This window comes from Carcharhinus amblyrhynchos, chromosome 14 (assembly GCF_965287045.1).
Source record: "Carcharhinus amblyrhynchos chromosome 14, sCarAmb.v2.hapA, whole genome shotgun sequence".
Lineage (NCBI taxonomy): Eukaryota > Metazoa > Chordata > Chondrichthyes > Carcharhiniformes > Carcharhinidae > Carcharhinus > Carcharhinus amblyrhynchos.
In genome coordinates, this window is record NC_137337.1 from 26494262 (window position 1) to 26512848 (window position 18587).

Genomic DNA, 18587 nt, shown 5'->3' on the forward strand with positions numbered 1-18587 from the left:
GGTATTAAGCACTCACCTAGTGTAGGGAAGTCACTTGTGGTGGAAAAGCTCCCACCACTTTGCCTTAACGATATGCTTCGGCTCAAACTCAAATCCTATTTAAATCAGTCCTCCTGTGCTCAATATGTATTCAATTACCAAATGTGAAATGAATTCATAGAATCCATTACAGCACAGAAGGAGGCTATTCAGCCCATTGAATTTGCATCAACCGCAAACCCACCCGGGCCCTATCCCCATAATGCTGCTACATTAGAGACAGTTTTGTTTAGGGCCTTCCCAAATAGATTGAGATGGCCCAAACCTATTTTGCAAAAGGTCCTTACAGTCAACCAACAAAAGGTGGCACAGTGGTTAGCACTGCTGTCTCACAGCGCCAGGGACCCGGGTTCGATTCCAGCCTCGGGTCACTGTCTCTGTGGAAACTGCACGTTCTTCCCGTGTCTGCGTGGGTTTCCTCTGCGTGCTCTGGTTTCCTCCCACAGTAAGAAGTCTCACAACACCAGGTTAAAGTCCAACATGTTTATTTGATAGTAAACCACATCATTCCTCCTGCAGTCCATAGATGTGCAGATTAGGTGGATTTGCTATGCGAAATTGCCCTTTCATGTCAGGGGGATTAGCAGGGTAAATTTATGGGATAGGGCCTGGGTGGAATTGTTGTCAGTGCAGGCACAGTGGGCTGAATGGCCTCTTTCTGCATTGTATGGATTCTATGATTCTATCTTCCAATCCTATGACTTCCATCAGAATGGGCTGGATATGAACCCAAGTCCCCAAGACAATGTTGAATGCATTTCTGGAGAATTGATCTCCTGACATTTTCCTTCAAATCAACCAGTTGGAGGGCCTGTACCTCCAACATTTTTATAACTAATAAACAAAGATGTTCAAAGGAAATTAAAAAGTATTTTTTTAAAAACATCACACTAATTGTTCTCCTGAACATATAAACCTACAAACTAGGAATAGAGGGGACCCCTCCAGCCTGCTCCGCCATTCAATAAGATCATGATGTGCTCTCAATCCCCCTACCCACAATAAGCTTTGACCCCCTTTTCCTGTCAGATTTACCTCAACCTTAAATACATTCAATGGTCCAGCCTTGACCATTCTCTGCGAGAGAGAGTTCCAAAGATACCCTCAGAGAGGAAAATTCTTCTCATCACCACCTTAAATGGGGGAGCCCATGGTGGCAGGTGGGTGGGTAGCGTGGCAGTTCAGAGGATAGGGTGACAAGTCTAAGATTATGGTGGCAGATAAAAAGGTAAGATGGCAGGTAAGTGGGTGGGTGGCAAGTCAAAGGTTATGATGGCAGGTAAGTGGGTAGGGTGGCAAGTAAGAGGGTAACATAGAAACCCTACATTGCAGAAGGAGGCTATTCGGCCCATCACATCTGCACCAACAACAATTGCACCTATCCCCATAATCCTACATATTTACCCCACTAATTCCTTTAATCAATGCATCCCGGGACACTAAGGGGCAATTCAGCATGGCCAATGTATCCAACCAGCATGTCTTTCGACTGTGACAAGAAATTGGAGTATCCGGAGGAAACTCATGCAGACACAGGAAGAATGTGCAAACTCCACACAGACAGTGACCCAAGCCAGGGATTGAAGCCAGGTCCTGGAGCTGTGAGGCAGCAGTGCTAACCACTGTGCTACCGTGCCACCCAGGCAAGTGTGTAGGGTGGCAGGTGAGTGAAGTGTCAAGTTGGTAGGATAGTAGGTGGGCGAAGTGGCAGCTGGACAGGTGCTCACACCAGCAGATTAACACCTAATTTCTGAATGGTTGCCAATATCCTAGGTGAAATGCTGAGTCCTATGGATTATTTCAATCCTGCTGATTGCTTGAAGGTGAGTTAGGTTGTTGTCTTACCGCACTGTAACATCCTGAGCCGTAATGAGTCTGTCTAATCAACAGCAGACTGGTAAAGGAGCTTTGTCGATGCTATCTCACTATCTGTACTTAACAATTGCATTTTCCCACTAAGATTAAAGATTCATCAGCTTTTACTCATCCGAAGCAACATTATGTGATTGCGATCAGTCAGAGATGATGCAACAGCAGACCACTGATCGCATTTCCAAAACTATACTTACAATATCAATCTCCCTCGATAGTCCCTTCTCATATCCTAAGGTTATAAACTTTTATTACTGCAGAAATAATCTCTACTGGGAAAACTGCTCTTAAAAAACTGCAATAAAACACTGGCATGTCTCAAGTCAAACAATTATATTGGATATTTGAATATGCTCCCTCTGTTAAATCACAGGCGTAATCTTCAAATTTCACGCAGCATTCCACATGAAACTCATTCTAACTAAATTTGGAATCTGGCACCCCAGTGAATATTGAATCACTGATGTCAATGGAACATTCTTCTAATGGTTGCACACTAACTAACTGCAGGGCAGCAGGGTGGCACAGTGGTTAGCACTACTGCCTCACAGTGCCAGTGACCCAGGTTCAATTCCTGGCTCGGGTCACTGTCTGTGTGGAGTTTACACGTTCTCCCTGTTTCCTCCGGGTGCTCCAGGTTCCTCTCACAGTCGGAAAGATATGCTGGTTAGGTGCACTGGCCATGCTAAATTCTGTCTTGGTGAACCCAAACAGGCACTGGAGCATAGCGACTAGGGGATTTTCACAGGAACTTCATTGCAGTGTTAATGTAAGCCTACTTGTGACTGATAAATAAACTTTAACTGAAGGAAAGTTTCATCCCCTGCACTAAAACTTCTTTTAAATGAAATCTCAGTATTTTCCGCAAACTATGCACTCCCCCTTTTTCTCCTGATTCCTTTTCCTCCAACTTTGTGCACCAAGCTCACAGAGACACAGATTTACCCATACCACATTTTTGGAACACTTCGGACCACAAGTAGAATAAATCCAATCCTGCCAGTTATTGCACTCGATCACAATCATCAGTGAAGTGATCAAAACACTTTCAATGATTTTCCGGTCCCCCTGCAGTGTGTTTTCCAGTGGAGGAGGTGGTTCACCATCGGCCCCCAGCAGTATCTACCAGTCTCAGTGTTTTCCATGATTCGCTTGTCCTGCTGCTGAGGAATCCATTACGGAGTGGGGGGGTGTGTGGAGTCACCTTTGGCGGGACTGGAAGATCCCACTGGAAGGAAGCGATGGAATATCTTGTCCAACACTTCTTTTAAATTGCAACTACACACCAATGACTCACTCACCAATCTTTAGTCTATGTTGCACCAGAAGAACTTGATTCCAGACGTCCAAACAGCCTTGGGCTCAACACGAATTAAAGAACGGAATTCCAGAGGTGAAGTGACTGCCCTTAATATCAGAGCAAAATTTGGTTGACTCAGACATGAAGAAGCCCTAATAAAACTACAAGGATAATTCTTACAGTTCAGAAACTGAGCCAAGGAGAAAAGCCACAGATACTTGTCAGAGAGGAAATATCAGGGTATTAAGAGGATACTGTAAGGAATCGGTGGCGTTGGGAACACTCTCCATCTTCAGATAATCTTTGGTGGTCAAGTTTCAGAGTTGAACTTGAACATGGAGCTTTGGACTATAGATAGGGTACAAGCCACTGTGCCACAAGACATCCAATTGTTGGGAGCTCTCTTCCAGATACCACACCCTGAAAGGATGTTGGTGACCATAGGCCTCTGTGTTGGTACATGGTTACACTTGGCCTGGTACTGCAGTGGTTTGCCATTGCCTTTAGCAAATGGCTGACTAGGAAGCTTTCCCATTCTTAATGCCTGCCATCAGGTGTATGGGAAGGATTTACAGCTTGATAATCAAACTACTGGAACATATTGTCCATGGCCATCGGATCATGGGGTAGGACTTGAACCCGGGGCTTCTGGCTCAGAAATATGGACCCGTTGCACCACGAGACCTCCTGCTGGGGACACTGCTGTTTCTAATTTACTTCAATGACTGAAAAGTCGCATACAAATGAGTCAAACTCATAAACGACACCAAACCAAGAATGGTCTTGTGATAGATAAAGACGAAATGACAGAATGAACTGCATTCGTGCGAAGTTTAAGTTATGGTGAAAATCTGGAGAAACGTGGTATTTTCAGCCCAACAAAAGGTATCTGAGATCTCATAGTGGTAATGGAGATTGTGGAGATAAGAGGAAAAGTAAAGCCAAAAATTATATCATGTTAAGTTTCAAGAGCAGGACACAAGCTCAACTTAGCAATTTTAGCTCTGACAGCAGACATTTTCTTCTTGAAGCAAGAACCAATCAATATATGAAATAGATTTTGGAAAGAAGTACTGAAACCTGGAAACTGGAAGCAAATCTCTTACAGGCTAACAACAAGGCAGAGAGCTTTAGGTCATCTGGGATGGCTGAATTATAATGGACCAAACGGCCATCTCCATCCATAATTATCTTGTCATGTCTATCCAGGTCTGGATTAATTTGTATGACTGTATTGTCAATTTATCCTTCTGCAAATGTAGCTCTGAGAATCTGCTTCAGAATTATGGTGACATTGAAACCATTGTACAATTTCCCCCTTTCATCATCCTACATCAAAAATAATTTCAGCCAATACCTGGGGATGCATAAATAACAACATGGGAAAATCAATGGTGTCATGTACTTTTGGAACAGCATACTCTGTTCAGATTGTGTCTGCCTGTCTAGTGGGCACTAATGACACTGTTGAACTTGACACGTGATGACAATTAGTAGAAGAGGTCACTCGCTCTTGGAGTGATGCAGTGATTAACTTGTTGACCTGAAGGCTGGTTGTTTGGAACTACCAAGTAGAATGAAAGTTAGGTGCAGTTGCTATATATCACACATAGTGTTGTTAATATCTTTCTCCATAATCCTCAGAGCTAACTTGTGCCTCAGATTCCATTCTAATTGAGTTGCAACCTCCTTATACATTGTTCCTTGCTGAAGATCAAGAAAAGGATATGTTGGCAGTACTGGCACTTTATGTGATGATGATGGCAATCTGTTGATCCATCTCTTATTCCCTCAAACCAGGACCAACTGTGCTTCCAAAGTATATTGCAGTGACAAGCTTGATACAAAACCCATGATACAGAGTTAACTCCTACTTCAGTTGTTATCTTCTACTGTATTAGCCCAGCAGGAGTTAAGTGATGGCAAATAGACATGGATGCATGTATGTACAGCTACACAAAAGATGCAGCTCTTCATCTTTGGAACAACAATGACTGGTTGAGCTCAATGTCAGCCTGAAGTCTTCAAAGAGAATGCTATCCTCATGCCTCATTCTTCTTCTCCCATCCAACCAACCCACTATCCCACAATCTCTTCTGATTTAGCAACTGTGTCAACAGAAGCAGGCTGAACAGATGGCCAACATTTGTTTTTTGACAGATAGCCTCATGATGAATGCTTGGCTGATCTCCAAGACTGACAAATGGACTCAGTTTATGAGATAGTTGTTCACACAGCTTTAAGGGAACTATCTGATTGACAAATTTATGAGCTTTCTTTTACATGGTTTTTCAATACCTATATGCTTATTTGGCAAATAAAGAATTAGCTTACCAGGACCAGTGAGGGTATTTTAGAATTGTTATGAATTCTAAAAGGGTAATGAGGGATGGATAATAAATGCTGGCCTTTCCAGTGATGCGTCAATCTCAACAACAAATAAATAAAGCAAGGTACTGATATTTTTTCATTGTTGCACGCAGTTTAACTGCATGGTTCCTCTGAGAGTGCAGTACACATGCACATTTTACAAAGAATGTTAGTTACGTGCAGCCCATTCATTGTATTGTGTGGTGTGCTCGAGAATCTAGATCATTGTGATGCAGCATATCTGTGCACTTTAGAGGAATCTTTGCTCAGCATGTTTAAACTATTTGATTGTTCAGGTGATTGTTCAGGTTCAAATAGTTCAGGTGATCAAGAAGGCAAAGGGAATGTTGCCCTTTATCGCGAGAGGGATAAAATATAAAAGCAGGGAGGTCTTGCTGCAACTGTACAAGGCACTGGTGAGGCCGCAACTGGAGTACCGTGTGCAGTTTTGGTCCCCTTCTTTGTGAAAAGATATATTGGCCTTGGAGGGAGTGCAGAGTAGGTTCACCAGGTTGATACTGGAGATGAGGGGGTTAGCTTATGAGGAGAGATTGAGTAGATTGGGCCTGTACTCGTTGGAGTTTAGAAGGCTGAGGGGAGATCTTATAGAGACATATAAGATAATGAAGGGGCTAGATAGGGTAGAGGTAGAGAGGTTCTTTCCGCTTAGAAAGGAAACCAGAACTAGAGGGCACAGCCTCAAAATAAGAGGGGGGGCAGTTTAGAATGGAGTTGAGGAGGAACTTCTTCTCTCAGAGGGTGGTGAATCTCTGGGATTCTCTGCCCATTGAAGTGGTGGAGGCTACCTCATTGAATATGTTTAAGTCACGGGTAGAAAGATTTCTGATCAATAAGGGAATTAAGAGTTATGGGGAGAAAGCAAGGAAGTGGAACTGATCCACTCCAGGTCAGCCATGATCTTATTGAATGGTGGGGCAGGCTTGAAGAGCGAGATGGCCTACTCCTGCTCCTATTTCTTATGTTCTTAAAAATCCAGTTCAACCTTATTCAGTTTTCTAAATGGTTTTTATGTGAAAATATGCAAATATTTGGTCATTTAGTGATTTCTTCTTAATTATAGTCTGCAGGTGGGTGGGTGGGGTTGGTGGTTGGAAGGACTTTAACAGAGTTGCCGGTGTCATGGTGGAGAATCGCTAACAACAAAATCTCGTTTCACATTCGACTGGGCACGTCAACCCTCCAGGAGTTACGAGTGTGGCACGGTGGCACAGTAGTTAGCACTGTTGCCTCACAGTGCCACAGACCCATGTTCGATTCACGGCTTGAGCCGCTGTCAATGTGGAGATTGCATGTTCTCCCTGTGTCTGCTTTGTTCCCTCCATGTGCTCCGGTTTCCTCCCACCAACTGAAAGACATGCTGGTTAGGTGCATTGGCTGTGCTAAAATTCTCCCTCAGTGTAACCAAACAGGAGCCAGAGTGTGGTGACTGGGGGACATTCACAGTAAGTTCATTGCAGTGTTAATGTGAACATACTTGTGACACTAATAAATAAATATCAGTTTTTTTTGGAGTTCCTACAGCAGAGAAAGAGGCCATTTGGCCCAGCAAGCCTGCATCGACAACAATCCCACCCAGGCCCTATCCCTGTCATCTCACACGTTTACCCTGTTAATCCCCCGACACTAAGGGGCAACTGAGCATACCTGGTCAACCTAACCCGCACATTTTTGGAGTATGGGAGGGAACCGGAATGCAGACACGGGAGAGAAATAATGGAGCGTGGTGACAGCATTGTCACTATTGCGACTGAAAATCCAGGATATGAACAGTAACCAGATGAGGGAATTGCAGATAGCTTAATCACAAATTTCTGAAGCTCACAGGATTCATAAATTGTGCCTACGGATTGGAAATGCGCAAATATGAGTTTATTAACTAAGGAGAGGGAGGGAGAAACCAGGGAACTGGAATCATCAGAATGATATAGCAGTTTAAGAGATTAGATTATGAGGACAGGTTCCAGAAAGTTGGGTTATATTTATTTATTTTAAAAAATTGAGGTGGGATCAAATCAAGGTCTTAAAAATTATAAATGAAGTTTAATCTAATAGATACAGAGCAACTATCTCCTCCAGTGGGGAATCCAAATAAATCGAGTAAAACCTTAAGTGGTCTAGAGTGAGATCATTTGACAGGAAAATCAGCAAGTATTATTTTCACTCAGAAATCCAGAGAAATTGGGACCATTTTTCTTCCAAAAGGTTGTGGACGGTGGATCACCTTAAATTTTTAAAACTTTAGATTTTTGTTATATGAGGACATCGACGACATATGTAAGAAATGCAGATATGTGGGATGGGGTTTTCTGGCCTTGCTCACCCCAAAGCCACAAAATCCCATCTGAGTTCAACGGACCTTTGCATGGTCCGTGACCTGCCCGCTATCATTTCTGTGGCAGGTGGGACAGGAAAACTCTTTCATAGAGTTGTTATTTATTCGCTAGAATGATGGAATGGCCTGAGGGGCTGAATAGCTCACTGTTGGAATTTGTTCTTATGTTCTTCTGTAATGAGAACCCTAGAATTCCTACAATACAGAAGGAGGCCATTCGGCCCATCGCGTCTGTACCAGCCACAGTCCCACCCAGGCCTTATCCACGTAACCCCACACATTTACTCTGCGAATGCCCCCTGATATTAGGCTCAATTTAACATGGCCAATCCACCTAACCCACACATCTTTGGAGTGTGGGAGGAAACCCTCTCAGAGAAAGTGCAAACTCCACACAGTGATCGAAGCCGGAATTGAATCCGGGTTCCTGGTGCTAACCACCCTGTCGCCCCAATACTGTTGGTAAGTTTACAAAGGCCAGTGGGTGAAAAGGAGTTGGCACCTTGGGGTTGCTTTAATAGTAGCCATGGGTATTGTGTCTTGTCCTCTGCTGGACTTGAACATCATACTTTATTTTGAATGGGTCCAGCTAATCCACAGCCCAAATAAGAACTCTCTAAAAATCAATACACAGCCACCTAGATGTATTACTTATACCAACTATAAATATGCATGAAGTTTAACTTGAATTAAAACTGAATCTGTACAAATATATAAACACAAATGGGTCCCAGTCTATATGGTACTGAGCTCACAACAATTAATGAATGAGCTAAATGTATTTGTTTTACATGTAACTTATTTATAGAAAATGCCACATAGATTTTCTCTATTGAATACTCAAAGGTAATGGCAAACCGAAATATAGATCAATGTGATCCCAGAAGCATTTCAACCAACAGTCAGGTTAATGCCAGTAAAAGCTTAAAGTGTAATAAGCCAATGAATACAACAGTGATTTGGGAATCTGACTACTATTAAACAGATGGCAAGATGGCAACAGGAGTAACAGAGCAGCTTAGAAACAGCTTCACCAGTATCTCCATTAATCCATCACCAAGGCCAGTGATTCATGGCTTGCTTGGGAAAACAGATGGAATTACAGAATCCAATCCACAAAACCATGATAAAATTTCCAGAATCCCATTTAATAAAAGCAGAATTAGTCAGCATGAGTCAGCGGCCCTGTCCGTCGCATTGAACATCCAGAAAATATCAACAGGAAAGTTTCCACAGGTGGAGCGCCTTTTCTCTGCAGCAAAGAAGACTGATTATTTAAATTATCAGAGGGGTTTAACCGGGCAGCACGGTGGCACAGTGGTTAGCACTGTTGCCTGACAGTGCCAGGGACCCAGGCTCAAATCCAGCCTTGGGTCACTGTCTGTGTGGAGTTTGTACGTTCTCCCTGCACCTGCATGGGTTTCCTCAGGTGCTCTGGTTTCCTCTCACACTCCAAATATGTGCAGCTTAGGTTGATTGGCCATGTTAAATTGCCTCTGAGTGTCAGGGGGACCAGCAGGATAAAGTATGTGGGGTCACGGTGATAAGACCTGGGTGGGATTGTTGTCAGTGCAGGCTAGATGGGCAGAATGGCCTCCTTCTGCACTTTAGGGATTCTATGATTCTGTTGTGGAAGTGGCCGGCTGTAGGTCAGCAGTGGGACCTTCCAGTCCTGCTACTGTTGGTAGGACCAAAAGATCCAACCCTGTGGTCTCTACTTTTGGGTAAGTCCAAAGCAAGAGATACATATGTGATACATATGTACTAACAAAACATAAAACGTTTAGGAGGATTTTTTAAATTTTACTTCAGAGATTTGAGAGAATGTGGAATTCACTGTCAAATAGAAAGATTAAAACACATAACATTGATGCATTTGAGAGCGGACATGATGCATAAGGAGGGAGAAGTAACCTCTCTGCTGTGCAAGATGGGGAAAGACAATTGAACTGGACAGTGGTTCACGTTGAGTCTAGTTTGCGGTTGAATATTAAAGTCGCTAATCTATAGGATTATCACTTCAGTTATATTTCCATCTGTTGGAATTAAGAAAAAGAATATTCAAATCTAGGACCAAGGTTTTTGATCCTTGGCGGATGTGGCGAGGCAGCCAAAAGTCCATTGACTTTGGCAGGACTGGAAGATCCTGCCTTAGATTTTGGTTACCCAGCTAACTCTTGTTCTCCTCAATGTCTTTGGATGTAGCGTCACAGTGGAAACAGACAGCAAGCACTGAAAATGTTTCCGCTAAACCAAAGAAAGGCAGGTACGGAAGGACCCAGGTCTGTGACTGGCCTCGGAACTCGCCATGCTTCCCGTTTCGGTTTTTGGGGTAAATCCTAGAAGAGGAGATCTCCACCGAAGGATCACATGAAACTTTAAAGGGGTCCGCTACTTACTCCTTGTCTCAATTGCTTAGACAATTTAAAGTAAATTTAGTGGTGATCCCAAATTATACAGGAGAGGAAAACATGTGATCTTCCAGCATGTGTCTGTCACTTGACCAATACCAACATGGTATCATTTGTACATGATGGAAGGAGCTGGAAATCTCCACTTGGCCCCAGAGACCCACAGTCATTGGTTCAATGCCACCTTGCTATTTAAACAGTGTCCAGTTTCAGTGGGAATGATCCACTTGGACGATTAATAAAGGAAAGGGGGTAGATGAGAACTGGCAAGTCTGTCAACATCATTTGTCTTTGTCTTATTAGCACCCCATCAGCTCCTGTGAGTGTCTACCAAGCTCACAATAACAGTCTATTTACCTCACAGCAACAGTCTACCAACCTCACAGAGGCAATCTATGTACCTCACAACAATAGTTCTTATACCTCTATATACCTCACAGCAACAGTCTACTAACCTCACAGAAACAATCAACATACCTCACAGTGACAGTCTACGTACAAACAGCAGCAACAATCTGTTAAATTAAGCATAACTCAACCCTGGGGGAACACGTGCCTGTGGAAGAAATAAGTAGTGATCCTCAGAGATTTATAGCAGAATGCAGTCAATTTGAATAGTCAACTTGGAAAGAGTTCTACAAAAGCTGCTGAAGCAAAGTGGGGAGAAACAGTCTTCGAAGCGAAGACAAGGAGATAAAGAGTCAAGGGTTGTGAGATCTTTAAAGGAAATATGAGGATCACTTAGCCTAAAACTAATGGAAGGATCCCCAGGTAATTTGTACCTTGAGAAATAGCTGAAAAAAATCGGGAGAATTAAAGTAAATTCCAGAGAGTCGTGGCACACCTTTTGGGTTGGCCCTAGGATATGTGAGTGAACCCTCAAAATATTATAAAATAAAGGATTCTTGGGGAAAAGCAAAAGCTTTTAACATATATCTTTATAAGCAATAGTGTCGTTAACCTGCTTTGCTTAATTTCTCTTTATATGTATAGTAAGATTTGCTTTCATTAAAATGTGGAATGTTGTAGCACATTTATGTTGTTTAATTGATGGGTGTTCAGGATTTTTTTAAAGCTCTAATTGCAACAGTGTTACATCCCACTTGCATTTCAACATCATTAACTGCTGCCAATATGGAGTGAGTTTCAAAGTTTGAATGTGAAGTCCAAAGGGAATTTCAAATTCATTACAAAGGTGAATTGTCAACTTTCAATGGTGCTAATCTTTAGTGCCTCTTCTCCAGCCATTCAATTGACATCATTTAGCATAGTTAAAAAAAGAGATAATATAACTTTATTGTTCTAAACTTTTGGGTTAAAGCTTCTCAATAGGAGACAATTTACCTGAATTCAATATGTAAGCACATCTCAATTGTACCCCAGGTATCAATATCTCAAGTAATGAAACAAATTGGTCTCTGATTACATTATCATATGAAAAGCACACAGAACTTACTCTGATTACAACAATTAAAAGCAATGAATAGAAGCATTGGTATCACTTCTACGTGTGAATACATTAGTTTGGATCCCTCACATAATCTTCTTAATATTTTAATTCGCTTTGTAAACAGTGCATCTCATTTCCCATTAATAACACAAAAAATAACCACCTTGTGCAACAACATGGTCGACTTCAGACAACACTTTAAGCATGACAATGATTTAAATAGTCAGAGATAATGTAATATACATGCGCATGCGCGCACACACACACCTATTTCATTATGTGGGCATTCTTACATTTATATCCTTTAACTGTTCTTTGCTAATCTAGAATGTGAACAATTGCTGGGGGAGATATGATACAATCAATTCACTTACACTGTCTCTAAAGTGTTTCCATATGGTGTTACAAAAATGGCTTCTGTGTATCCTGCATATTATTTCTGTTAGCCATTCTCATATTTCTACCCCTGCTTTGCTGACTTTTCTCTTCACACCCAACTGTGCATTAATTCCTAAATATACTACAGCATTATATTGCGTTAGATTTCTTCTTAAAATGTGGATGTTGTTATTAGGGGACACATCACTTTGTGTAACAAAAAAAAGTGTTAGTGGAAACATTTAGGCCCCTGAATGATCCATTTATAGTCAAACACAAAAGTCATAGTTTAATTGATAGATTTTTGATTTTAAATGCACTGCTGACTTGATTCGTCCATCACAGACAGAGAACTGTTTTGAACAAAAATAAATATAATTTGGGCATGGTTGGCCAAGAACTGGAAGGGTGCCAATTCAATGTTATTCAAATTCCAGTGCAGAATCACTCAGACAGTTCACGAGGCTTTGAGATTGTCCATTTCTATCACACAATACACTGCATAGGATGCTTCAGTGACCCTTGGAACCAATGCTCGTGTTTAAATTGGCTTTGGATGGTAGTTGTAAAAAGGGCAGCAGCAACTTGGCAGCCCACTTAAAATTTGGTTTGACTTCCTTTTCCATTCACCACCTCACCCTGAAAGGAAGGGTATGGATTATTATGTGGTACAGCTACTGCTGAAAAATCAGAATGTTTTCTCAACTCTTCAGCTCTGGGATTGTTTCTACTTAGAAGTCTTACCTAGAGTTACATGTCTGTTCATATATACTTAAAGTTAAGGTTAATTTATTAGTCACAAGTAAGATTTACATTAACATTGCAATGAAATTACTGTGAAATTCCCCTAGTTGCCACACTTCAGGTCAATGCACCTAACTTGCACATCTTTCAAATTATGGGAGGAACCAGAGCACCTGGAGGAAACCCATGCAGACATGGGGGGAACGTGCAGACTCTGCACAGACAGTGACTCAAACCAGGGATCAAACTTGGTCCCTGGTGCTGTGAGGCAGCTGTGCTAACCACTGTACCACTGTGGCACCCCCATGCTTGATACTGGCTGTATGTGGTCTTTATGTGCAAATGAATCTGAAGTCCAAATGAAACATTCATGACTGCGACTCAGTGAAACAGGCTAACAGTAAAAGATGCAGCCATGTGGCATAAAGGTTTCTTTATCAGCCATTCCATATGGTAACAATTTTCACATTATCAGCATTCTCTATGTAAAGAAATTCCTTCTTTTTTCATTTGATCTCTAAATTGCTATCTTATATATCAATAACACTTTTGGACTCACCCAGAAGGGAAAACAGTTTCTTGATCTGATTTCTCTTTAATTTAGTGCTTTTATGGATATATTCTCGTGCATCTGCTTTGTCCTACCCATTGCTCTTCTTTCCCTTTGGGGGTGCACGGTGGCATAGTGGTTAGCACGACAACCTCACAGCACCAGGGACTCTGGTTCGATTCCCAGCCTGGTTTACTGTCTGCATGGAGTTTGCACATTCTCCGGCATCTGTGTGGGTTTTTCCAGGTGCTCCAGTTTCCTCCCACAACCCAAAAAACATGCTGGTTAGGTGGATTAGCCACGGTAAAAAATGCATAGGGTTTCAGGGATGGATGGGGCAGGGCTTGGGATAAAATTATCTTTCAGAGTGTCAGTCAGACTTGATGGGCTAAATGGCCTCCTTCCACACGGTTCAGATTCTGTGGTTGGAAATGTCGTGTTTTAAATGAGAACTTAAACCACAGCATCATCTGCCTGTTCAAATAGATGTTATGGATCCCTTGGCACCATTTAAGGAAGTGCAGGGAATGCTCTTGGTCAATATTTTGTCCACAACTTAAGCCATCAAAAATTAAATTAAATTAAACGGCTCTTAACTACTTATGGAATATTATTCTGGCAGAATGGCTGTTCAGTTTGGCAACACAACAACAGTTAGTCCAGTCCCAAGGCAATTCACTCTAAGTTGTTGGAAACCTTTCAACAAAGTGCTCAGGTATGTTAGGATCAAAGGTTATGGGGAGAAAACAGAATTAGACTGTTAAGTTGGACAATTAGCCATAATCGTAATGAATAATAGCACAGGCTCGAAGGGCCAAATGGCCTTCTCCTACGTTTCAATGTACATTTATTTGCCTCCAATTTATCAAGGACAACATGCACAGTATGAAAAGGAGAACACCAAAATCACTGCTAGAAGGGGTGCCTGAAGGTCTGTCAATCATGTCCAGTAGCACAGACTGAGTGGCAACAGGAATGGACGTTCAGTAAATGTCAAGTAAATGGGAGATTCCTTTTTTCACACGAGGGGTGCAATCTTACCTGCCGTTCACTGCACACTCCTTCTGCAGCAAGATCGGAGAATTTGGCACCCGGCCAAATCTCAGTTCATTGCAGCGGGAAGGGAAAATCTGACTGACGTGGACGGCTGTAAGGTTCTGGTCACTGTGTCTTTTGGAGGAGCCAGTTTGACTGTGCAATTGGAACTTGTGCTGAGAAACCAAAGATTTCCAACTCTTTAGAAACAATCTGCTAAAGCTGTTTAACCAGATGCATCTTTCATACCCATTAATAATATTGTTGCAGTGACGTATTTGAGACTCCCGCTGGGAAGATCTGCTGCTTAAATTTGGCACTGAAAGTTATGTATGTCATTTAGGATCAATATATGGCCTTTCTTATATAAAAGTTCTAACATGATTGTCCTAAGGGATTATTCTAACTCACCACTTAATAAAAGAAATGCTGCCATTAACTAATTGGCTTGCACAAGACATAATTTGTGGGTGGCACAGTGGTTAGCACTGCTGCCTCACAGTGCTAGGGACCCCGGTTCTATTCCCAGCTTGGGTCACTGTTTGTGTAGCGTTTATACGTATTTCCTGTGCCTGCGTGGGTTTCTTCCCACGGTCCCAAAGATGTGCTGGTTAGGTGCATTGGCCGTGCTAAATTCTCCTTCAGTGCGTCCGAACTGGTGCAGGAGTGTGGCGACTAGGGAATGTTCACAGTAACTTCATTGTAATGTTAATACAAGCCTATTTGTGACAACAATATATAAACATAAACTTATAAAAAGCTGAAACCTAAAATAAATAGTACAATTGTGCTTTGCAACAGGCACTTCATGGTTTTGTTGTTTATGTGGGACCATTGTGCCTATGTCAACATAAGACCCCATAACGCGAAGCTTGCTTTTCTTCCTGAATTCACAGCCAGATGCTGACTTGTCAGGAAAATCTTTGGACTGACTTAAAAGGATGTTCACGCCTTTTAAACAGCGAGTGCTTTGCCCTTATCCAACCTTCTTCTGAATTGACAAAGCCCTGCATTAAAATTCCAGGCATCTGTTGTGAGAGGGAGGCATCAAGCTGTCTTCCCATCACACTTCACTTTCAATGAGTTCTCCTGGGGAACCAAGTGATAACCTCAGAAAATAATCCTTCGCGTGTAGTGTGGGAGAAGTGCAATGACAGATTGATCTCCAGTAGTTTGAGTGGCATGGTGGCACAGCGGTTAGCGCTGCTGCCTCCCAACACTAGAAACCTGGGTTCGATTCCCAGCTTAGTTCACTGTTCTGTACAGAGTCTGCACATTCTCCCCGTGTCGGTGTGATTTCCCTCCGGATGCTCCAATTTCCTCCCACACTCCAAAGATATGGGGGTTAGGTGGACTGGCCATGTTAAATTGCCCCTTAGTGTCAGGGGAACTAGCAGGGTAAAATACATGGGGTTACAGGGCCTGGGTAGGATTGTTGGTGGTGTGGGTTCGATGGGCTAAATGACCTCTATCTGCAGTGTAAGAATTCTATGAAAACTTTTCATGCATTCTTGCAGGCTGTACCTCGCTATGCTACATTGATCAAGGTATCTCATTCTCCCTAAACCAGCAGTCCTGATTTGGAACCATTCTCAGTGTCTATCAATCCTCCTCCCAATATTTTGCTGCAGACAAATCCTTGAGGATCACGCCAGCTGACCAGATTTACATTAACTGTACACGGGGGAGTCTGAAACATCTGCAGTTGTTTCATATCTTTCCCCAGTGGAATTGGATTGAAGACATTACCTTGTCTGACAATTTATTTGTGCTGAGATTAAGGCTTATCCAGACGGTATAGAAGAGGAACTGACTGACATACATTACTTGTCCTTCAAAATCTTTCATTTTATAGGCTATAAAGATACTAAATCAAAGCGCCGCTGTGAAATTGGATCTCTAAAAGTTAGCATTTGAAAAGCGTCAAGCTGGTGTGAATGCTGAGGAATTTAATACTTGGATTAAAAGATCTATTTAATAGGAATGGATTTTTAAGTGTTTGTTGTGAACCAAAGTTCTATAAATGGATGATAATTTGTTTGGCTGTATGTTTCCGAGGAGTTGGCTGGATTTATAATTGCCAGACTCTGACAGGTCGAAGAAACCTCTGGACAATATTTTGATTGCAGAGCACTGCCCGTCTGCTCGAATTGAAAAGGATCAATAATTATTCATGTCCGGGATATCGTAGTGCAAAGAGAAATATAAATGACTTACACTGCACGATAAGTTGTACAGCTGCTTCCCTCGGTTTCACGTTAAACCCATTATATTGGCTCGTTTGGCATTTGTATATTCCATTCATGTCCCTGGACACATTGACGATGCGCAGTAATCCATCATAGCTTTCCATTTGCATGGTGCCATCGGGCATTGGGAGCTCTTTCTCCTTCTCCTTGTCGAAACGGGACCAAAGAATGATGGGTTTAGGCTTCCCGGAGACCAGGCACTGCAGCTCCACCGTGTCCCCCTCTCGTGCGACCATCGGTGACTTTCCCTTTGGGACTGATAACGTCGGCGGCACTTGTAAACAGAAATAAAAACAATTCTGTTTCACCAAATGGGTTCTGGCATCCGGTTACAACATCAGGAGCTGGGTACTGGCAACAGCTAGAAATTGTTTGGAAGATCTCAACATCCACATTACTTATTAACAGCTCCTAGGTTTCATCTTATTTAGAGCAAGAAGCACAGCATAGAACCTGGCCTAATTCAGTATCCATCTTGGCCGGTGGCTGCATTTTGTTGCTTGTTTTCATCAAAAGTGACTTTGCTTTACTGTGAATTGCTTACCATACAACTTTCTGATGGCGTTTGCTCAGGGAGGCTTCTCTGATGACGAAAGAAACGAATGAAGATCGTCAAGAGCTTCTTCCATTTAAAGTTTTTTTTAGTGTCACAAGTAGGTTTAAATTTGCAATGAAGTTACTGTGAATATCCCTTACTCGCCACGCTCAGGCTCCTGTTCGAGGTACACTGAGGGAGAATTCAGCATAGCTCATGCACCTAACCAGCAGGTCTTTCAGCCTATTGGAGGAAACTGGAGCACCCGGAGGAAGCCCATACAGACATAGGCAGACTCCACATGGGCAGTGACCCAACCCAGGAATTGAACCCGGGTCCCTAGTGCTGTGAGGCAGCAGTGCTAACCACCGTGCCACCGTACCATTTGAGATTCTTCGCTTGGAATGGGAATGTTGCTAATGTTCAGAGTAGAGATTAAATTCTGTTTAATTGCTACAATCATTGCAAGATCAGTTCTGGCCATTATCGTAAGAAACCAAGCCTTTCTTTACCTTCAACTGAAGTCATTTCAGTTGTAGGACAGGTGGAAGGAGTCTAGAATAAAGCTTCGGGCACTGTTTTAATGTAATATTGGTGCCTTGTACTTTTTGGTGTTTGAATGCAGTTGATAGTTTGGCAAACATCTCTGTCACTGTTCTTTGCCACATATGAAAAATAAATTATTTTGTTTGCACTAATATGCAAGGGTAGCCTTTAGATGTGGCTGACTAACTACCTTTACAGTAATAGGACATGGTCACCAAATTTCATCACTTATTCCAGCAGTCTTAGTGGGGAAAATAAATAATAAATAATCGGGGCCTTGTGTGTTTTTCAGAATCTTTTTGTCTCAGTATTACGAGTGCTTCTTTCTTCAAATGCTCGGTTTTCTTTCCTTTATCCTGAATAGTGTTCAGAACATTTTCTAGAATGTACCTGAGGTCACGTATCTTATCTGTATGCTCAACAAAAACACTTTGACTTTATCTCGTGCCTTTGACACAATGAAACATCCCAAAGCACCTCACAGGGGCACACGACACCAAATCTTATAAACAGATACTGGGGGAGATGACAAAAAGTGCAGTCAAAGGCCCAGCTATTAAGGAGTGTCTTGAAGGAGGAAAGTGAGGCAGAGAGGTTGAGGGAAGAGATTTCAGAGAAGAGGCCTTTGAATGCTAAAGGGACAGCCACTAATGTTGCAGTGATTAAGATCGGGGATGTCGAGAGACGTAATTAGAGGGATGCAGATATCTCACAGGGTTCCAGGCTGGAGGAGATGACAGAGTTAGGGAGGAGCA

General features: G+C 42.3%; 1 protein-coding gene across 2 annotated transcripts in view; it reads right to left on the minus strand.

Annotated features, from left to right (window-relative positions):
• The window catches only part of mdga2a (MAM domain containing glycosylphosphatidylinositol anchor 2a), a 769467-nt gene that overhangs the window by 334987 nt on the left and 415893 nt on the right, over positions 1–18587 (minus strand). For both annotated transcript variants that reach the window (XM_080202474.1, XM_080202475.1), the window contains exon 8: positions 16720–17025. In XM_080202474.1, the coding sequence (XP_080058600.1) occupies positions 16720–17025 (306 nt within the window). The remainder of the gene's footprint in view (positions 1–16719; positions 17026–18587) is intronic.